Raw genomic sequence first — 22152 nt, forward strand, 5'->3', positions numbered from 1 at the left:
GCACCTGGCCTTAAACACTGCCATCTACTGCCCTTCTCAGAGGTGTAGGATCCCCCAAAAGCTGCTCTGATACTGCAAAAAGACATGACTGCATCTTCTTTCAATGCTGTGACCACATACTTACCCCAGTACACCCATGATACTAGAGACAACAAAATAAAATACAAGGAAACTTTATTTTTCAGTTTTATCAACGTTTTGCTCTGTTTTTTGTTGGTTTTTCATTGTTGTTTGCTTTTGTCTTCAAGCTGTTTATTAGTTGACAAGTCCGGTCAGTTTTTGTATTAAAAAGGATTTTGATGGAGGTAGCTTTGTCTCTGTCCTGGCTTTTGCTTGGTCTTGCCTGCACACTTGTCTCAGTAAACAAACTCAAAATAAAATTAAGAACGAAAACTGGAATTCCAGGCGGAGGCAACGAGCAATGCAGCCAGGTTCTCCATGTAACAGACATGGCGCTGGGGCCTCCAGTCACTATGTACAGAGTCCATCATACATCCATCCCCCTCTCTCCTAAACACACTCCTTGCTCCAACGGGCTGGCTGCAGAGGAAGGAGTTTCTTCTCCTTCCAGAGACCTGAGCAGCAGCTTCCATGGAGGGAAACAGCACCCAGTCAGGAATGTCAGGCAGAGGGGTAGAGTGTGAAGGGGTGGGCTAGGGGAGTCACTTCAGCTTGGCCGAAAGGTCAACAGCACTGGGCCAGGAACTCACTGCTGCTGGGCCACCTGCAGGGCGAGAGAGGAGGAGCTGAGAACTCCCGGGCCGGTCAGGGAGCCCAGCCCGGGCCCTCCCCCCGTGGCTCCCGTACTGACCAGAGCGGGTACGTACTTGTTGGGGCGGGGGCGGCGGCGGGGGCTCGCTGCTGCGGTTGGCCAGGCGGCTGAGGATGTTGCGCTCCGACATCTGGAGGCGCACTGCCACGGGGGGGATGCGGGCAATGGTGGCGGGCAGGCGGGTCACATCGGCCTTCATGTCACTCAAAAGCTCCTCCAGCTGCTTCAGAACTACAAGAGAAAGGGACATCCGTTCAGACGGGAAAGGGACACCCCAGAGGGGACAGCGCTGCTGAACACCTATCCCGCCCCTGTTTAACACACCGCATTACCTTTGTGCAGCACGGCATTGGCTGGTTTATTCCCTGCCATTGATTCCTTGGATAGGTGCTGGTGGCTCTCAGCCAGGCATTCCACCTCTGCAAAACGCGTGTTCAGAGCCATGGAGGGGTGAGATGGGTCTTCGGACATGTTCAGATAGGCAGCTCGCCGCAACTGCTCCTCGATCACCAGCGCTTGCTCCAGGAGCTGCAAGGTGAGGCAGCAATGAGTCTTTCAGCAGCTGCCTCAGAGGGAGCCTTGTCTGTGCCCCAGTCTCTCCTGATCCAATTCCCCACCAGCTCATAAGGTGAGATCGTGTAGCTGAATCTCTTTCCACCAGACAGTTTTACTGAGTAGCCCAAAACAGTAAGGGCTTCATGAAGCAAAGTCAGATACACATATTGGGTTTAATGGACCACTGCAAGTCCTCTAGTATCCTAATTCCTCCTCTGATTCTTTTTACCCATTCTTTATGAGGCAAATGGATGGAGATTACTCCTTGAACCCAAGGGAAAAGTATTCCATCCTATTTATAGAGAGAATCTAGAATCTTGTAAGCATTTGGAGAAATCAGCTGGAATTCTGTCAGTGCAGCACGTATCATACAGTCTGTAGTCAATCACTGTTTTGCCCAAGACTGAGACCTACATGGCTTTTACCTGATGGCAAATCACTCCCACAACTAAGCTATGTTCTCTCCTAAAGAGGATGAAGCAGAAGCTGAAGGCAGCCCTTCCAGCAACCAGAGCTCTGTTCAGGTACACGGAGTGCCTTGTAGCAGACTGAGCAGAAGCTGTGATGAAAACAGCCACTTGAACCTTAAGCCTCTTGCTTACCAGTTCTTCAATAAACATTTGGACAGACAGCACTTAATCAAGCTAATTTCCAGAAAAAAGAGAACTCCTATCATGGAGCAACTGCATGCTCCTGAGACATACTGCTTTTTTATTACCGCTAAAACAAAAGGTATTGCATACATCTTTCAGTTTCTTAGTGGAAACTCAGAAGTGCAAGAACCTGTTCTTAGAGATCCAGGCAGTTATCACACTAAAGAGAAATCCTTACCTTAAATCTCCTTGCCAAAAACTTATTCTTTATTTCCAGGAAGTTACCCCTGTTCATCTCACCCTTGAAGGGTTCATTGAGGATGGCGTAACGTGGATCATTCTGAATATCCTGCCAACGGGCATAGCCATGACTGAGATGGGATGAGCTCAGGCAAACAAAGGCAGTGAAAACAAGGGAATACACAGCCCAGGCAGTACTGTTCTCCAGAGGGAGAGGGGAAAGGGAGTACAGAGAGGGGACGAACAGGAGCCAAGGAAGGGGAATGAGAACTGTGTCCTGCTAAGTCGTAACTATGCTGCAGGAAGCTCCCCCTCCCACCATCACTTTCACTCTTGTGAAGATAAAGCACTCTGTCACTTAACCTATGCCAGTCAGATCCACAACAGTCACTTTCAGCGTGACAAGTCATGTACAAGGTGGGAGAATGTGTGTCATGGCAAGGATACTTGATAATCCCAGCTAGGAGCCAGTAGTCGTGACGCCGATGCCAGATCTCATAGGTCTTCTTGGTGACAGTGGCAGCCCGCTCCTCATTCTGCCAGAGGGAGTGTAGTTCTGCAAAGGCAAGAGACACCAGAACAGGTGGAAGTTATTTCACAAATACAAGCAGGAGCTTATAAACAAGTTCAAGTAGATAAGGATCACATACCAGTGAAACCACCATCTGCTATGTTGAACATGAAGCGCTGCTTTACTGCCTTCTTGTGCCTTTCATCTACTGACTCTTTCAGCATCTCTCCGTTCTGCAGCATCACCACATCTCTCTTATCATCATCCTTTTTCTCATCTGTACACACAGGAAATTTTTAAAACAAACATGGCAGATACTGTAACACATTGGACCTGCAATGAATCCTTGCAGAAGAAGGGTTAAGGAAAAGAAAGGAGTCATCATGCTTCACCTTTCTCATCCAGAGTGATTATGGGAGGGTCAGGAGGATTCTCAGTAGCTGCTCTGTCTTCCACTTTCTCCACATCAGCTGCAGGAAAGAAGGGGAACATGAGATACACAGGAACATAGCAAGTACACAGTTTTGATCTTCGAGCAGTGAAACCCAATACTACACTGTTACTTCACACTGATTTTTACATTCAAGCCTATTTCTTTAGGATTAAGTGCTTTGTACCTTTGCTTTCTACTTCCATTGGTTCATCTGGTCTTTCCTTCACTTCTGTTTCCTCTACTTTTTTTTCATCTGCTTCTGTGGAGTTCACTGGGGATTTTGCTTCCTGGGGTGGTGTCTCCACAGGCTGAGCACACTGCTGAGGACAGTGATCAGTGAGACACAAAGTGTAGCAGTGCACAACACCAGAACACAGTGACAGTCGTTTGAAAAGCAAAGGCACACACAAAACTGTGAGGCCAGTTCTGAGGACCAGAGAGTTATCTTCAAATATCACTCTAAAAACTCATCTCTGCCTCAGCTAAAATGAAGAGGAGGCAGAAGTAGAGAAATTCACAATTACAAGGCAAAAAAGCCAAAACTCACCTCCATAGGGGCCTCTGTTTCAGTAGCAGAGGCACTGAGTTCCTTCTCTGGTTCAGAAGGCTCTCCTTGCTCCTTAGCACTAGCTCCTTCTTCTACTTTTACTCCATCTTCTGTGTATTCCCCATGCCAGAGCAGCACAGCAGACAAGAGAGAAGTAAATCAGTAAGGTCTTCCCTGCTACCAAGACCACTTCTTTGTTCCCAGAGATCAGGCCCATCAAAATGGAACTAACATGACCCTCCCTTTTCCTGCCCACTACAAATGCTGGGCTTCTCACTGATGTCAGCTCATCCCAGGAAAGTCAATGTCCTCTCTTGCCTTTAAGGGCTTGCACATGTCTTTGGCAGCCCTCCTAACATGAGAGTAAGTTGATCTGCGTCCAGCCCCAGACCCCAGCACCACAGTTCTGGTGAGGGGAACAGCCAGGCCAAGGTCAGGACGCAGGGCTGTACAAGAGGGAGCCCTTACCAGGGGGAGGAACAGGGGCCGGTGTGTTCGGCTGTGTATCCCCTGGTGTCGAAGGAGTTGGAGTTTTGGGAGAGGGTGAGCTGGGCTGTGAAAGTTTCTTGTTCTCCTCTATCTCTGCCAGTTCTGGCATACTCCAGCGGCCATTCACATGCTCAAATTCCTGCACCTGTACAAGGAGAGAAAGACAGAAGATTGGAGGAGTCTCATCCTTACACCTGTAGAGGCAGAGCACTGAGCACACAACAAAAGTAGGTGTGAAAGAAGAGGTAACTCTGCAGCTCAAGACCCCGGTGACTACAGCTGTATGTATGGCCAGCAAAGGCCACACAGCTCTGCCAGGCACTCACCTTTTTGCGTATAAGCGACATGACCCCAATGCGAGTCAGGACGTGCTGCCGAGAAAGGCCTTCCCGTGGGACCCCATCTGCAAAGGTCTCGGCACCATCAGCTCCAGGTTCACATAAATGGCGCATGAACAGCGAGACATAGGCCCTGCAGGGATTGAGAGACAAGCAATTTGTCCACAAATTGCATTATCTGGAGACATGCACTGTCAGACCCCTGCCAGCACACAAGGGAAATTACCCTGAGTCTCTTAACTCATAGTAAGAAGTTCTGGACCTCCAGGCTCCTTCAAGGGAGAATTTCCTAACAGAATCACTATGTACATAGAGGACACACAGCTTACTCAAGAATCTTGAGCCAGAAACAGTCAAACTCAAGAAAGACTCTGTGAGAGTATTCCCTATGTGACTGTAGAGCCATGCTACTCCTATAAAAGCATTTAGTTTTGGTGACTGAAGAGTCAGATCCAAGTACGAGTTATCAACAATCCCAGCTTATAAATTATTATACTTCATTTTCCCACGAAGAATCAACCAATATGTTAAGGAAATGTAGTCTCCAAGAAAAGGCCCAATTCTCATTCTTCCCAGACAGGTCTAGCTGCTGTCAGTCTTCCATTCCTGCCTACAGCAAACTCACTTGAACTCCTTCTCTGACTTGCCACGGAGGTCCCGAACAAGCCACTGAGTGGTGAAGGCATCCTGAGGTGGCATTCCATAGCGCATGATAGCATTGAGGAAGGCTTTCCGCTGGCGAGCGTTGAAACCCAGCACCTAGAATGAAGGAGCAGACAGACAGATATGGCAAGAGGAATACAGGAGCAGCTGGGGTGCAAATGCCTTCCCTGGCACAACTTACCTCTATGTTCCCTCCCACACGGGCCAGTAATGGAGGCAGAGGCTTATCCTTGTCGTTTCTCAGGCCCTTGCGGCTAGGCCGACGAGCTGCTGAAGAGAGAAATGCAGCTAAGTATAGAGACAATGCACACAGTGTATTTCTGGGAGAGTACTGCCCCAGCAGGAGAGCACCACAAAATGTGTAAATCACCCAACTGTTCCCACACTCAAAGCAGCCCAGGAACTGTCTCCAGTAGACCTTACCTTCAGATCTCTCATCAAAGTCCTCATCCCCTTCTTCAGAAGCAACTGAATAATCTGACTGATTATCTGACTGGTCATCCTGCCAGTCTGAAAGAAAAACAGCACGTGAGCCTGAGACGCTACTCCGTTACTTCCCAGCAACACATACTTACACCCGCTTTTCCCTCAGACTCCCGTGCATTTGTACCTCTATCCTCCTGCGAGCCATCGTTGTAGTTCACTTGCTTGCGGATACGTTTGCCCTTGCCCAGATTCCTGGCCAGATCCTCCTGCTGTTGCTCATAATGATGACGGAGCAGCTTCTCCCAGTAATCAGGATCTACTGATTCCTCCTGCTTGATAATTTCCCGTTCAACCTCCTCTTCCTCCTGGCAGAGATGTAACCAACTTAGGGCCCTATGATCCAAGTCCCAGCCTGACATAGCAGATACATGCCTGCCTGCTTAGCCTTAAAAGCTTCAGAGCTCAATTAACTTAATTGATCCTCCATCACTCAGGAGAATGTATTAGCTGCCATCTACCTCATACTCACCCCCATCTCCTCCTCACGAACCACATACTGGGCCACCTTGAAGGAGCTGAGATATTCATTCATGCCCTGAAGTTCTGTATCTTCTGTTTCATCCTGGTTCCGATCCAACAGACGCTCAATTGCTTTGTCATCGTAGTGGATGACGCTACTGTCCTCACCTTCTTTGTTATCCCCTGAAGGAAGAGTACAGGTACCATTGCTGTATAGATCTCAATGGACTATGAAAAGGAATGCCACCCTAGACCCTCTCTGTGGAGCTATAATCAGCATTGTGTCTACAGTCTCTCACTAAATAAGGAGCCAGATGTCCCCACCCCCTTCACTTCTACTCCCAGGCACTCACCCCCCTCAGTAGCTTCATCCTTGAAGAGCTCTTCAGTGCCAAATTTGAGAATGTCATCAAGCTCCTGCTTGGACATGGAGCCTGTCTTGGAGCCCAACCCTGGCCTCACTACCAGGTGAGTGAGCATCATTTTCTTCTTGGCCACCTGAGTGATACGCTCCTCCACGGAGGCCCTTGTCACAAAGCGATATATCATCACCTTCTTGTTCTGTCCAATTCTGTGTGCACGGCTGAAGGCCTAGAAAAGAGACGTGCTCAGAACCATCTAGAGCCGCACAAGCAGCAGGTCTGACATCCCACCTACCTCCACAAGCCTCCCACCTGCCCTCACATTCGCTTAGCTTTAGTGAAGGCTGTGCTCTAGAAGATTCCTCCACTATTTCACTTCCCATCTCTACCCACTGCTCCAATTTTGCACATTACTAGAAGGGAAGTTTCACACTCTTTCACTCTTTCTGACGATTTAATGTCTTCTCTTTGTCAGGATTACTCCATAATGAGTGATCCCATTCAGACTCACCTGGATATCATTGTGGGGGTTCCAGTCTGAATCATAGATAATCACAGTATCTGCTGTGGCCAAGTTAATACCAAGACCCCCAGCTCGAGTTGAAAGCAGAAAACAGAACTGCTGAGCTCCAGGAGCTTAGATTAAAAAAAAAAGAGAATAAAAGTAATCAAGAGAGTGGTCAGTACTCAAAGAAGAATTTGTAATTGACCCACATCACCTGACAGGTGATTGCTACTAATGTAAGATTCCAGGAAAGCAATAGAAGACTTGGGGCACAACAATCCCATGAGTATTAAGCACACACAAGGCAAGCTTTCATTTTACAGATAAAGCAGGTGACTGTATACCATTGAAGCGATCAATAGCCTCCTGACGCATGTTCCCTGTGATCCCTCCATCAATCCGCTCGTATTTGTATCCTTCGTGTTCCAAAAAATCTTCGAGAAGGTCCAACATTTTAGTCATCTGCATGTAAGAAAAGCACCAGCACAGAGAGTGAGGGACATGTGGATACCAGATCAACAGATTTCTTTCTCAGGAAAAGTATTCCAGGCCTAAAGGTTTTTCTCCATATACCTGAGAGAATATGAGCACCCTGTGACCTCCTTCCTTCAGGTTCTTTAACATCTTCTGGAGCAGCAACAGCTTTCCAGAGGCTCGAATAAGTGCACTACCATCATACATGCCATTTGGCATTTTTGGAGCTTCCTAAAAAGAAAAAGAGAAAGAGGGAATAAGGTGCAAAGCACAAAAACAGCTTGAAGGGATGTAACTTTGCCTTAGCCCCCAGCTGATGCTGGCTCCACTGACCTTGGCACAACCACTGCCTGTATGAAACATCAGTGCTACCCTGTCCCTGTTCTCTTGCCATTTGACTTCTACACACCCTCCTCTTTTCTTACTTAGTCCCTACTCTTTCAGTCTTCACCACCTCACACGAGTCAAAAGACAGCTCCTACCTATCACATAAATGTGCTAGAAAAGAAATGGCCTTCCAGAATGCTGGGTCTAAACAAAGACAGGATGAAAAAAACCACATGGAAGCAAAAGGAGAGAAATGGGAATCCCTCCATGCCTCACCTAGGGAACTAATTGGCTTATAGGGAATTTGCTCATACCAGAATAAGTCACTGGACATACCATAGCAGCCACAGGAAAGAGGTAGGGGTGGTTACAGCACTTCTTCAGATCCATAACAACATTGAGCAATGAGACTTGGTTACCACCACCCCGTGCATTCAGTGCCTCAAAGTTTCTTGTCAAAATGTATTTATAATATTTCCTGAAAACAACAAAGAAAATAAAACAACTCAGCCAGTTGTCATGAGAATGACTAACCTACTCTTCTCTTGCTAAACTCTGCACAGCTTCTGGCATTACTACCTAAGTGAGTGCCACTGGCAGAGCTATCTCTTCATCCTTTACACCAGAGCTCAGGATTAATCCTTCCTCTGCTCTAGTGGCAGCCACTATGCAGAAAACCCTGCAGAGTAAGGATAAGGCTGCTTCAGCCTCCTCTTTGAAATGGCAGAGCAGAGAAACAACAGCTCAACAGCAGGTGCTCTCTTCATCCCCACACTCACTTCTGCATGGGACTCAGCTCCACTCTGACAATGAGCTCAGTCTTAGATGGCATATTCTTGAACACATCAGCCTTGAGACGCCTCAGCATATGCGGGCCCAGCATGTCGTGCAGCTTCTTGATCTGATCTTCCTTGGCAATATCCGCAAACTCTTCTAGGAAGCCCTCCAAGTTACTGCAGGGAAACAGACACTCAGCAAACGGCACAGAGGAAAAGAGCAAAAGAGCAAGCGAGGGGAAGGGAGTGACAAGACAGGCAGGCTGACTGGCACTGCAAGACATACTGGAATCTCTCAGGCGTCAGGAAGTTCAGCAGGTGGAACAGTTCCTCCAGGTTGTTCTGCAGGGGAGTTCCTGTAAGCAGCAGCTTGTGCTGGAGGGAGTAACCATTCAGCACACGGAAGAACTGGAAAGGAGAGAGCAGGGAACAAAGTGGGAAAATAAACCAAAACACACACACAAATACACCAAAGGCTCATTAAGTCATAGGCTTACAAAAAAAAAAAAAACTAGAAAGTTGACACCAATCTAGGGTTCAATTTAGATCCCATCAGCTGTTTGGACAAGAGTTCCAAGTAGTTCACATTCCAGCCAGGGTTACTAGACTGATCTTATTTGGATCATTGTTCTGCATAACTAAATCATGACTGCAGCAAATCCTCTGAGCCATCAGGTGCAAGTAGGTTTCCTTTGCTCTTACAAGTTACAATCTCTTTCAGACCACAAATCATTTCTAGATTGCTGTACTACGTATTTTTTCTTGCTAAATTAGTGTTCCACATTCCTACAACTACTCTGCCTTGAGAATTCTAGAAATAACTAAGTCACTCTTCCTATTCATATCACTCCTGGCAGTGTTCCAGAGCCCTGAACAAGCAGAGGAGAAAAAGAGCTAAGGGTTTGCCAATATGTTTTGAAGGTAATTTGCACTGGCTTTCACAAAAATTAAGTAATTCCAGACAGATGTAGTGAGCAGTTAAAAGTACTGCACTGAAAAGCACAAGTGTACCATGTTCACTTGTACAATTTAACAGTAAAGCAGTAATTTATTATCAGTTTGGCCATTTCTTTGCTTACCTTACACTTAGCACGATACAAGGTCAAACTTAATGAAAGCAGCTGTACTAGATGGCAAGCAAAAAACCATATCACTTGTGTTTTGGTTATTGCACCAGAAGAGTACTTCTAGTGGCTTCCACAGGGATTTATCTTTCCATGTAGTTATAGTTAAAATATTTTTATTTTGGAATCAAATGTGGAAGTTACTAATTATACCTGCAAAACTTTAGGAGATGACCCAAATTTGTCAAGAAGCACCTGACCTAATCTGTCTTGCAGCCAACCACTATAAGCTGTTCTTATAGGACAGGAAACTGGTGTAGAGAAATATTTAATGGTTTTGCATAGTGTCATAGTGTGACCTTGAGCCTTTACATCCTCTTTCAATTAATGAATATTAATAGTAAGCATTCATTCCTACTTCCAATGGTTTCAATGCTAAGCACAGAATGGCATCCAGTCTTAGTGCCTACAATAAAACAAGATCTAGAAACTCAACTGCATGCACAGCTGTGATGTCTCAGGAAGATACCTCATGCCAAGATCCAAAACACTAAAGCCATTTAAACAAAACAAACAAAAAAAAGAAATCAAGGAGCAATTTTCTTTTACAGTCTCCAAGAACCTCTAAAGCCAGCTTTCCAATAATAATTGGTTTTGGCGTACTGAGCACTGGAATCCAGCTGAAGACAGGCAAATCAATACCAGAATTAAGGCACAAGGCCCACCTAGGGAGGGGCTGGATTAACAAAGTACAGTCAAGTCTACTCAATTCAAACAAGCTTAGCTAAGGTACAGGCTCATATTAAAGCAGCTATATGGCTTTCAGCACCTACCCAGGCATTTTTAAACACCTCTGCCCACCTTCAGTTTCTGTAACACCTAATTAGTTCTGCTACAAAGGCAGATAAACACAGAGAGCAAGCCTACTCTGGAAGCAGGGTAATTCTGCTCATGGAGCATGTTTTATACTCAGCATGGTAAACCTTTACAGAATAGAGGTGGTGCAGGTATGTGATGCTTTCAGAGAAATCATTTTGTATTTGAAAGCAACAACCACATCCAGGTGTTTGTTTTTCAGTCCAGACCAACTGCCCATTCACCTGGAAAGAAAGCTGTTTTAACCAGTGATCTGTGTAAGTAAAGTTGTTGCCAATGATGACTGATCTCCAAATACAGGCTGTTGATTTTTCTTTTTATTAACACATCAAATTTACTACTGAACAAATGACTAAGAGCTGTCTCTCTCCCCTGCAACATATGCCATGCCCATGAGCCACCTATGCTTCTCTGTACCTTAGACTGGTTGTTCTTCAGTCTGTGAGCTTCATCCACAATGAGACAGGCCCAGTCAATAGAGCCTAGTATGGCCATATCAATGGTGATCAATTCATAGGAGGTGAGAAGCACATGGAACTTGACAGCAGCCTCCTTCTGCAAAGGAAAAGGATGAACATGTCATGGGATAGAGGATGGGGTGTTCCTCCATAAAGTCACCCTGATGAGCCGCAGTCAACAGCACATCAAAAACTTTCATACCTGCAGTCTCCTGTCACAAGACCCAAAATGCTGCCCAAACCATTTTAGCCTTTTAATTCCCTACTGCTCTCAACACATGTAAGTCTCCTCAACTCCCTCAGTACCTGCTATTTTTGGACAGATGCCAAATATTCTAACAAAGATGTTTAACAAGTAAGTAGTGAGTAGAGACATGTTAGAGAATTGAGATTTGGAGAAAAGTGGCTCATCAGAAAGCTAAGACTTCTAAAGACAGTAATTTAAAGTTTCATGGTACACTATTAATACTTAAGGCTGTTCTATTTCAAAGGAAGGAAATGAGTCTGCCTCTGCCACTGAAAATGCTTTAGCTGCCATCTTGGTTTTACTAGGAAGACTTCAGTTCTACAAGAAGTAGCCACCTAGGTCAGTCTTCCTTCATGTCTGGGCACAAAATGCAATTTCTCACATGTCTGGGTATGGCCTGTCAGCCAACTCCTCAGGATGAAAAGGTTCATAATTTCTTTGTATATTTGTGTTTTACACACAGCAGCAATTCTGACATCAGCTTAGATCTGTAGAACTAAAGATGCAGAACTTCAGTAAGTTCCTTAAGTAAGGAAGACAGAGGGACTTGCCTAGGGTCAGTACTACCTTAGTCAACTATCTATCTTTCTCCAGTACTAAATCAATTAAAACTAGCGGGAGTATTTAAACAGTCTATAGCAAGAGTCTGAATGTCCACTTGTCATCAATTTGCAATTATTTCCCCTTGGAAACGACAAGCATAATCAGTTCTCAGGGAGAGCAGAGTATCTGAATCTCAGCTGCTCAAACTTAGTTGATTGCATCTCAATTCAGGCTTGTGTTAAAGCAGAGCTCTGTACCTTCATTCTGGATGCTTTTTTGCCTCCACGTATGGCATTATCCTCAAAAGTGAACTCATTCTCACGGATGATGGCCCGGCTGTCTTTGTCCCCGACGTAGGTCACCACATACATGTCTGGGGCCCACATCTCAAATTCTCGTTCCCAGTTGATGATTGTGGACAGTGGTGCACTCACCAAGAAGGGACCCTTGGAGTGTCCCTACAAATAGAGTCAGTAAGAGCATTAGATGACTGCAATCACTAATACAGGCAGCCTCTCCCTGAGCAATGACCTCCCAGCTCTCACCTCTTTGTATAAGGAATACAGGAACACTGCTGTCTGCACAGTCTTTCCCAGACCCATCTCATCAGCCAAGATTGTATCTGTGCCCTGGGCCCAAGAGAAGCGCAGCCAATTCAGCCCTTCCAGCTGGTAGGGATGCAAGGTCCCCCCTGTTACATCGAGGTACTCCGGTTGCCGGTCATATTTCACTGTTGGCTGTAGTGGAAAGAAGGAAGAGTTGAAATCCTCTCACTGAGATAGTTAACAAGAGTCCTTTCTTAGCCATTCTTATATTCACTAGTACAAATGAGGCTTCACAAATGATAACCAGACTAGCATCAAACCCAATTTCCAAATGGCCAAAGGCATCTAACAAGAAGGCTTTTTTTTTTGTAAAACCCTTTTCACCAAGAGCTAGGGAGTCTGACCCAACAGACACGGTGGACCTTTGAAGGCTCCCTAATGCCACTTATTCTTTGGGCTATGAGGGAACTCCAATCCATATATTGTTCACTCTTCAGTTTCCTATTTATCTGCAGGCTCCCCAAAAGAAGCAGCTCTATCAGATGGCTCCAAAGCAAAAAGCATTAACTCACATCTACTGTGGGAGTCTCAGGGGGCCTCTCCAGTTTCCGCATCTTCACTTTCTTTAACTTCTTACCAGGCCTGCCCTCTTCACCTCGCATCAGCTCCCTGTGCAGACACAGGCCCAAGGACACATAAGCTTAATGGCTTTTTATTAACAGATGGAGCAAAAATTATTGCAGAGAACAGAAGATCAACCACCCAACTCAAAAAGGCTCAAGAGAACAGGGCTGGAACCTTCATGGTAGAGAGGAAGAATGTCCCTGCCCAAAGGGCATAAGGCACAAGATGCTTCTTGCCCATTTCCATCTATTAATCCAGCCAGTGCTAAAGGCTGACATACTGAAGTACTTTCTCTTGAGGGAAGGGAAAACAACCTCTAGATACTTCTCCTACCTGTGATTCCAGTAGGCTTGCTTGTAGAGGTCATAATCTTGAATATCCACATCTTCACTTTCCCAGGATGCCTGGTCATAGGGCAGGTCTCTCCATTTAATCAAATAGTGGACATTCCCCTTCTTATCCACACTGCAGAAGAAACCAGTAAGTCTCAAGTACAGTGAGATGGCAGAATTCCCCCAATCCATTCAAATGGAAGGGAAGAACTTTTAGTGAAGCAGCAGAAACAGAACAACGTCTGTCATACCAACAAACAACTCCCACTGTTTCTCCCAGTCATACTGCAGTTTAGCTCATCCCCTCTCCCTTAGCCCTGCTTAAGGTCTTTGTTGAAAATCCTCTTTGTTACACCCCCTACCTATGATTAAGGATCCTGTGGATCATCATCCATTCTGGCTTGATTCCATATCGATAGAAACGCTCTTCCATCTCAGCATATTTGGGGTCCTTGTTTTTTCTCTTTCGGCTTTTCTCTTCTTCCCCTCCAAAGTCTCCCGAGGGAGGCTCATCCATATCATTTTTGCGTTGGTAGTTACGAAACATGACCTGGCAGTGCAACTCCAGCTGCAGTCAGGACACAAGCAGTCAGTCGGTGTTTCAGCCTCAAGTGTCCACCCTCATGCCATGGTTAGGCTCCTGCACTCACCTGCAACTCAGACACCCAGGAGCAGTGCCAGTAGGACATGCCCTGCCATTTGACAAAGAACTGCCTCTCAGGCCGACCCTCCAGAGGCTTTGGTGGTGGAGCATTGGGGTCTGCGTCGGGTGGACGTGGTGGTGCAGGGCCCACTGGGGGCTGACCCCATTTCCAGATCAAGATCTTCTGCACCTTTCCTTTCAAAGCTGGGCACTGGGAAGTTAAACAGAGCTTGATGCATCACAGTCTATGTAACTCTAATATGTAAGCACTGAAGAGCAGAAAGAGCCACTTTTATGGTTTCACTACACAGAATTTGCTAGGCTTGATGAGCCCAGTAGTCTGTCCAACTACAACTTCACTGAAAGTCCGTGCAAAAAAAAAATCTGCTGTAGAACTAAGGGCCCAACATAAGCAGTTTTTTTTTTTTGTTCCTCACCTTATGAAAGCAATTAGCATCATTTATACTACCTATTTCAAGAAATTTCTGGGAAAGCATAGTATTTCTCCTAACCATCTACTAAGAAAGGTCTTGGCACTACAAAGCTTACAACAGTGCAAAACCAGTTTGTCTCAGTATCAGTTTGAATTACTTGAAGCACTGAATTTGCTTGCACTTGATCTCCTGCCTCTACACACATACAGGAGCCCAAAAAAGTGATCCATGGCATGCTGGACCAAATTACCCTGCATGTGGACAAATCTCTTGAGACCCAAAGGCTATAGCCTGGCTCTTCCCACTGTCTGGAGAAAGCAATCAAGGCACAATACAGCTACAAAAAGTCAGGCCTTTAAGCTTTGTGACAAAAGCATGTGAGGAGTCAGTCTTCAAAGAACCATGTACTTCCACAGAAATATGATGATCCAAAGGGATTAGATCAATCACCTCTTGTAGCAATAGGACAATGGTACAAGCAGAAACTCACAGTGCAGCGAGGACACAGCCATTCTCCATTGGGAATCTCAGGCAGAGGGGGATTCAGACAGTGGATGTGATAGGATGAAGGACAGGCATCACAGCACAGCAGCTCTCCTCCATCCTTGCAGACTCTACAGAACTCCATATGGTGGTCATCCTCTTCCTCAGCATCTCCCACTACATCCTCCAGGATTTCCTCACCTTCAGAGTTATCCTCCTTTGCTTCCCACTGAATGCCCTCTTTTTCCTTTGGGAGACATAAATCAGAAAAACAAAGTCATTATTTCACTACCCCAGAAACAACCCCAAGTCACTTGACATCCCCCTCATACATGATTTCTTGCATCATTTGGGGAATCCAATACTCACACAGTGTGGGCAGCTCCATTTGCCCTCTGGAGCTTTCTCCATGTCGGGGTCCAGGCAAACCATGTGGTAGGCACGAGGGCAGGTATCACACAATATAATTTCTCCTCCCTGCTGGCACACCTCACAGTAGTCCTGGTGATCAGTCTCGTAGCCATCCACAGCCACGGTGGAGTCCTCCTCACCTGCAGAGGGTGATGAGGAGTTACGGCAGCACAAGCCACAGGTACAGGTTTCCTACAGCCAGGGAGAGTTTTCTCCCAAAAGCCTACACAACCATCTAGAGATCCAGAACACAAAACTCTTAGTCCATAGAAGTAAACAGAGCGAGAAGGAAGACCTGGAAACAGGAGCAAACCAAGTCCCTTTGTGCCCCCTTCCACCCATGAAATAAAAGGTACAGTTAAGGCCAGAAAAACTCATTACTGCATCTGTTTCCCTAACAAAGAACTCCTGAAAGAACTTCTGAAAACCTTTTCCTTATTCAAAATAACATCAAGTTCTTCCTTCATAATCAATTCTCCCTCAAGTATGTTATCAAAACTGCACACAGACTTCTCTCTAATCTTCCTACACACTTAGCTGTGCTTGTCTCCAACTGGTGACAAATATCTGTACCTTTCTTTTTCTTCTTCCCAGCCTTGAGTTTTTTGCGACTGCGGCTACTACGGCTGGTAGATCCGTCTGACACAGAGTAGCTGTTGATGCTGGCATCATCAAAGTCTGACTCCACATCCAGATCATCATCTTCACTCTGAGGCAGGTAAGAGAAAAGCTTTGTTACTCAGACACACATGCTGGGGAGCAGCTATCAGACGCACCTCCAGGATTACCAGCACATCATGACCTCCTCCTCACAAGGTCAAGAAAGGAGCATCACTTACTGATGATCTTTTACGCTTGGAACCAAATCCTCCCAGTTTGATTTTCAGTGGTGCCACCTTCTTTGTTTTAGGTTTCTTGATATCAGGAATACGAGGACTGGCCTTTGGCTTCCGCCGGGCATTGGGTCCTGGGAACACAGGGGGCAGAGTCAGCAGGGCTCTGGCCTTGACACCAGTCACATTTGATCCTCCTGCCAGACTCTTCACTCACCTTTGCCCTCCTTTGTCTTGGCTTTCCTGAGTGGCACATCTACAGGGGGCTGCGGCAGGACAGCATCCACGTTTGTCACCATACTCTCAACTACTGCAACGGCTGCAGCTGCAGCAGCTGCCACAGATGCACCTGAACTTCCCTTGAAGGGGTTGTTGGTGCTAAACTCCCTCCATTTGGCTCCCAGGACCATCATCATCTTCGACACTGCTATTTTAGGGTTCTTGGCTGCAATAAGTGGCCTGTGAACAGTTAAGGAATGAAGGAAAGGTTACTGAACCACCCTGAAATCTAGATTATTCCTCCCCACCGCCACCCCCATCAGCACCTTTGTCTCAACTACATTACTTTCTAATCTCTGATCTCAACAGCCAATGATCTCCCCACTCTCATCCTTCACTATGTGAAAGATGGAAATTTTTGGGGGCAAAAAAATGGCATTTAGCATAGTAGGGAAGAAAGGGGACTGGGAGAACTTGCACCATCTCAATGACTGAAAGCAAAAAAGCTAGCAATCAATTATTTTACCGTTGCTTCAGTTTTCACTCTAGGTACTACACTAGCGTGCACTGAGGCTCCAAAATCAAGGGATCTAGTTTTGCTAGTTTTGTCCCATCTCTTTTTTTGTTCCCAAGTCATTTCAAGTGTAGGCTTGCAGCTCACCTGACAAACTGGCTGAAAGCTTTGTAGTTGGTGAGTGTGCGGTAATCCTCCTCTGTGAAGATGTGATCAATATCCTCCATGCCCCAGTCTTCCAGAAGCTGAGCAGATGACTTTGGCTCCTATGAAAAGAGAATCATGGCAACTATGAGCAGAGCTTCCACACATCTCCCACATTCCACAGATGACCCAGGGAATTTTTTTTCCCCCACATCCATTTATCACTACCATAGGACACAGCTGCAATAGCAGATCAGTGGAAATGGAAAAAGTATTTGGATGCAATATAAATTCCATGTGTGCTTAAAGCAGTAGAGAGGGAAGAATGCAAGGTGGGAAAAAGGTGAAGGCAAGAGGGTCCAGTGGAAAAAGAGACTGCACAGTCCCAACTCCCTGTGCAATCACTAAGGGAGAGCACAGTGATCCCCCAAATCAGATGCAACACGGGAATGAGAAGCAAGCAGGCAGCAGGGTAGCTTGTTACCTTTGAGTCATCATCTTCTTCCTCCTCTTCCTCCTCCTCCTTGCGCTTGGCTTTGTTTTTCTTTTCCTTCTTGGGTCCTAATTTCTTCTTTTTCTTCTTCCCAGGGGTATAATCACTGCCCTCACTGTCAGAGCGCAGAACCTCTTCTTCTTCCTCCACAAACTCATTCCCCTCACCAGAGCTGTCCCCCAGCTGGGGAGAGAGGGAGAGATCAGCCATGAGAAAATACCCTGGATAAACACTAAACACTGTTCTCTCCCCAAGCTCTACAGGATTCATTCAAAAGATTGCTGCTATCAGCCAACAACAATAAGCACCCTCACCCTGTACATCTATATTTTAGAGTGTGACCTTAGGCATCCTTTTTCTTACCTCCTTCTTCTGACGCTTGCTGAGCTTAGGAACTTTGGGTTCCTTCAGTTTCTTGGGCTTCTTCTTCTTCTTGATTTTGGGAGTGTCAGCCTCTGACAGTAGCTCTTCTTCTGGCTCTTCTTCAGGTTCTGGATGTGAAGAGGAGACATGTCTCATTCAACGCCCTTCTGCGCAGTACAGCATAGCCCCCCTTGTCTGCTTCTTGCTACGTACTTACAAGCAGAGGTGGTTACAACTCTTACTGTTCATAACAGATACTCAAAAACTGTATCCTAAGGTACCACCAACATGGTTTATCCCCCTCCCAACACCACCTATTTCCACAATCTTCCTTCTCCAAGCAGAACTGCACTCAGAACTTGGGAACAAGAAGTTTGCCACAACCCAACAAGAAGAGGGAAGAGCATAAAACAGATGGCCACACCTAAAAGGGGCAAAACAGTGAATTCATATGAGAACCTGAGCAGGATACTGTTTCAGTCCATGTATCTCCAGGAAAAAAACATCTAGCCTCTTCAGCAGTACAGAACATCCTACAGCTGCATGCAAAATACAGGCCAGTAAGCCACTACTTTTCCTCCTCCATAGGAAAGTTGTTACTCAGCAACTCTATTCTGATCCAGATTAGACAGAACCTTCCCCCAGCCCCAGCAGCTAGCGAGCTGCCTGCCGGGCCCGAACACACGTGCCAGCTCCCCAGCAGCAGCGCACACTCCCATCTGCGTGCCCCCGTTCCTGGCTGCCCTTGGCCCGAGGGGGCAGAGGCAGCCAGACAGCCCTTCCTTCTCTTTGTGGCAGGCTGCGGGAGCAGCGCGGCCACCCGCCCTCCCCGCCGCCCCGCCCACTGCACACAGCCAGAGTCACTCCTTCTCCCTCCAAGGGAAAATGGCCTCCTGACCACCCGAGCTGGGCAGGATGGAGGAAGCCACAAGTCAGAGGAGCTACCGCAGCCGGGGTTGAAACAGCACAGACATCTCAGAAACTGGAGTCCCATGCCTGGCCTCTGCCATATTCCCAATGGATATCTCTTTGCTGCCATGGTACTGCAACACCAGGTCCTTCAAGGATCATGCATCTTCTCCCCCAAGTTCTGATTTAGAGCCTCTAATGACCCACCCTTTCCAAGGTATCACCTAAACTGCTCCATCTTGCAGTGACTTTACCAGGTTTTTTGCAAACATATTTTCATTACCGATAGGCCCATACTGCCCAAGATCTCAGAGGTGCCAGAAAACTCCAGAGATGAGGATTAAGAAAAAAATGCCAAACAAACAAAAACCCAAAACTCCACAACACCATCTTCCCTCCTCCAGTTACATTTCTCACATACGACACAACACTCCAGTACGAGTTAGTAGGAAATCCCACACTTGTCCTACAATTGACTACATACATCACTCGTTTTTCATAAGGAAGTGAAGAATCCAGATGCATGTCCACAGAACAGGTCATCAACAGCAGCAGCAACAAAAAAAAGCAAACCAGAAGAAATCCCAGGGCTCTAACTTAAGCCTCATGTTGATGATGAGGATGCAAATACAAGGGAAAAAGCAAGATGCAAGGACTAAAGAAAAGCAAAGGTGAGCAAGCAGCACAGAGTAAGAATCCTCAATAATTGGGTGTGGTGATGAAGGAAAGTGGGTCACGCAACAGCCCAGGGCAGTTTTCTCTGGACGTCAGCCGGTCTTAGCTCCCAGATGAAAGCAAGCCAGGCAACCTGCCCTTTCACATACTACCTCCTCTTCCCCCTCCCCATTCATGAAAATTGGAATTCACAAGCATTTCGGTACCCTGTCAGAATTGGACGCTCTGCCTCCATCCTCTACACCTCCTCCAAGCACAGGCCCTGACAACCTGCAATGGCTTGGAACAAAGTCAGCTCCACCTGACACAAAGCCTCGAGCCTCTCACTTCAAAGTAACCCTGGGACTCAGATAGCAAAAGCATACCTGTGACTTGCAGCACAAAAAGCAAAACCAAAACCATTCCCCAACACATCATGCACTTCACATATTCAGCTTGAGACCAATATTATCCCCACTCCACATGCATGCCCTGCAGGCTCCCCATACCTGGATGCTGGGGGATAGCGTTGTTCAACAGGATCTCCATCTCATCGTCATCACTGCCCCCTGAGCATGGTGATGGAGATCCGATGCCCGAAGCCATGTCCTCCACACCGGGGGAGGCCTGGGCTTACACAGGTTATCTGTCGTCTTCTTGCCAGTCTGGCCAGTACTTCACTGAAAAGAAAAACAGAAAGTTACAGCAAACCTGAACTCCGGTCTCTCCAGCAATAGTGCTACTAAGAGGATCTGTGAGAAAGCTTAGACAGCAACTTTACTGGCTTTGGAGCCTATGGATAATAGAACCACCGGCAGGCAGCAAGTACCAGTTTAGAGTTGTGATAAAGCAGGCTTTGGAGACACTAGATATTAAACTGAGTCAGCAACTCATCGCTGGCGAGGAAGCCAAAACAGCTGTCCTAAAGGAAAACTCTCCCGTCCTCTGCAGCCGGGCGCGCTCGGTTATTTCTGCCTTGTGCCGGGAGAAGGCAGCGGGGCAAGCACGGCAGCCGAGCTTCCAAGGGAGCCCCGGGGCCAGCGGGGCGGCTGTCAGCGCGGTGCCCTGGCCGGCAGCCCCAGCCCGCCCCGGGCTGGCACTGCAGCGCTGGCCCAGCCCCTGCCCGGCCGCCGGCCGCACACAAAAGGCCGGGCGGGCTCGGCGGCCCCGCTCCGCCGCCCCCGCCCTGAGCGGGGCTGCGCGGCGCAGGGCGGGGGCGGGGGGCACCGTCTCCCGGGCGGGGGCGCGGGGCGGGGCCGGGGAAGTCCGGCGGGCGTGCGGCGAGGGGCCGCCGCTCCCCGGGGGCCGGCGCAGGCCTGGGCTGCGGGCACCGGCGAGGCGGTTGCGGGGCGGGGGAGGAGGGGCCGGACCCGTCCTGCGGCCGCCCGGGCAGAGGGACGGCGCGTCCCCGCAGGAGCTGCGGCCGGAGCCGACCGGCAGCGAGAAGCGTGTGCCGGCCCGGACGCCTCAGGAGGCGGCAGATGATGGCCTTGCCCGCCCTCGTTCCCTCCCGGCTCCTCACCCAGCTCCGGACCCCGGCTCCTCTCTCGCCGCTGCCGCCGCTGAAGGGAAAATGGCTCCGGCCGCGGCACCGCCTCTTAAAGGGGAAAAAAACCCGGCTAGGCCCCGCCCCCTCCCGCCTACATCCCATAATATGCCCCAGGACCCCGGCAACAGGCCCCGCCTCCGTCTCCCCGGCAAACACACACCCCCTTCCCCCCCCCCCCCGACATCCCATAATACTCACCCTCCCCTCAGAACTTCCCACTCACTGCCCGGCCCGGCATCCCATAATAATAACCACCCCTCCCGCCGGTAACATCCCATAATACTGCCCCCCCCCGCCCGCACCTTCACCCCGAGAAACATCCCATAATACTCCCCCACGCTCGCACCCCTTCGCTCCGGCATCCCATAATACTGACCCCCACCAAGAAACATCCCATAATACTGCCCCCCCGCCCCGCGCGGGACCCCGCGCGCCGGGGCAGCGCGCCCCCCCCGCGCCTCCCGGGGCTGCCATCCCATAATAGGCACGTCCCCCTCCCGCGGGGAGAGCGCGCTGGGGGGGGGGGAAGGGCGCACTGTGAGGACCCCCCCCCAACATCCCATAATAGTCACACCCCGAGCGCGCACATCCCATAATAGTCACACCTCCCCACCTCCCCCCCCGCCTCGCGCCCAGGCAGGCATCCCATAATAGTCGCCGGGAGCCACCGTCCAGCCCGGCATCCCATAATACTCGCGGCCGCCCGCCCCGCACCCGCACCCGCGGGGCTCCGCCGCCGCCCCCCGCCCGCCCTGCCCGGGGGCGCGGGGCCCGCACCGGCCCAGCCCCCGCTCCGGCACGGGACACGGGGCCGACCCCTGGCACCGCGCGGCCTCCGCGCACCTCCCGCCCTCCTGCGCGCTGGCACCGGCCCCGGGCACAGGCTCCGGGCACCGCCCTCCCACCGCCGACCGCCCCCGACCTCGGGGCTGAGCTGAGCGCCCCGCTCGCTTCCCTGCCCCGTCCTGCCGTGCCCATCCCGCACGCTCCGCCCGCGGGGCTGCAGGACCCCTCCAGGGCTGTGTATGCCCGGCGCGGTCAGTGCCACCGCCGGCCTGTGTGCCCGCAGGGACTTTGGTGCCTCCCCTGCACCTCGAGGCTTCCTGGCTGCTGTACTTGCAGATGTACCTAGCCCAGAGATATGCGTTCTCCCAGGCAACTAGAGACAGGACCAGAGCATGCAGTCTCAAGCAGTGCCAGGAGTGGCTTAGGTTGGGCATCAGGAGGAATTTCTTCATGGAAAGGGTGATCAGGCATTGGAATGGACTGCCAGGGAAATGGTGG

At 48.7% G+C, this 22152-nt stretch overlaps 1 protein-coding gene and 1 non-coding gene across 11 annotated transcripts; both read right to left on the minus strand.

The window, feature by feature from the left end:
* Positions 1 to 157: 157 nt before the first annotated feature.
* Positions 158 to 20950, minus strand: CHD4 (chromodomain helicase DNA binding protein 4). 10 transcript variants are annotated; one of them, XM_064723319.1, is made up of 40 exons: positions 20842 to 20950; positions 19829 to 19999; positions 17757 to 17884; positions 17385 to 17576; positions 16904 to 17022; positions 16241 to 16482; positions 16030 to 16157; positions 15764 to 15899; positions 15149 to 15330; positions 14787 to 15026; positions 13870 to 14073; positions 13582 to 13787; positions 13221 to 13352; positions 12836 to 12932; positions 12264 to 12455; positions 11976 to 12176; positions 10888 to 11025; positions 8817 to 8938; positions 8534 to 8707; positions 8091 to 8232; positions 7527 to 7658; positions 7298 to 7415; positions 6960 to 7084; positions 6440 to 6677; positions 6097 to 6269; positions 5752 to 5929; positions 5565 to 5675; positions 5323 to 5411; positions 5104 to 5237; positions 4467 to 4611; positions 4120 to 4285; positions 3652 to 3761; positions 3289 to 3424; positions 3064 to 3141; positions 2811 to 2948; positions 2608 to 2716; positions 2159 to 2291; positions 1105 to 1300; positions 812 to 1003; positions 158 to 724 (listed from the first exon to the last, which is right to left on the minus strand). In XM_064723319.1, the coding sequence occupies exons 2-40, from the start codon at positions 19923 to 19925 to the stop codon at positions 663 to 665; spliced, it is 5835 nt and encodes a 1944-aa protein (XP_064579389.1). In that variant the 5' UTR covers positions 19926 to 19999; positions 20842 to 20950; the 3' UTR covers positions 158 to 662. The 10 variants fall into 10 exon arrangements, with proteins under 10 accessions (XP_064579389.1, XP_064579413.1, XP_064579441.1 ...); XM_064723343.1 differs by having other exon boundaries at positions 5323 to 5408; positions 5565 to 5651; positions 5752 to 5932; XM_064723371.1 differs by having other exon boundaries at positions 828 to 1003; positions 3289 to 3421; positions 5565 to 5651; positions 5752 to 5932.
* Positions 3955 to 4093, minus strand: LOC135455964 (small Cajal body-specific RNA 11). Its single transcript, XR_010442436.1, has one exon. It is a non-coding gene; the product is annotated as a small Cajal body-specific RNA 11 (non-coding RNA).
* Positions 20951 to 22152: the final 1202 nt, after the last annotated feature.

The sequence above is a fragment of the Zonotrichia leucophrys genome, chromosome 1 (assembly GCF_028769735.1).
Source record: "Zonotrichia leucophrys gambelii isolate GWCS_2022_RI chromosome 1, RI_Zleu_2.0, whole genome shotgun sequence".
In the NCBI taxonomy this organism is placed as follows: domain Eukaryota; kingdom Metazoa; phylum Chordata; class Aves; order Passeriformes; family Passerellidae; genus Zonotrichia; species Zonotrichia leucophrys.

What these genes read in the sequence shown, in the direction of transcription:
- CHD4 (XM_064723292.1), bottom strand. Translation starts at nt 19,925, where the DNA reads ATGGCTTCGGGCATCGGATCTCCATCACCATGCTCAGGGGGCAGTGAT. An exon ending in CTGACGCCTGAGAGATTCCA is followed by an intron (nt 8,708 to 8,816) that starts GTATGTCTTGCA and finishes GTTTCCCTGCAG; the next exon opens with TAACTTGGAGGGCTTCCTAG. An exon ending in TCTTTCCTGTGGCTGCTATG is followed by an intron (nt 7,659 to 8,090) that starts GTATGTCCAGTG and finishes TTTTCTTTTTAG; the next exon opens with GAAGCTCCAAAAATGCCAAA.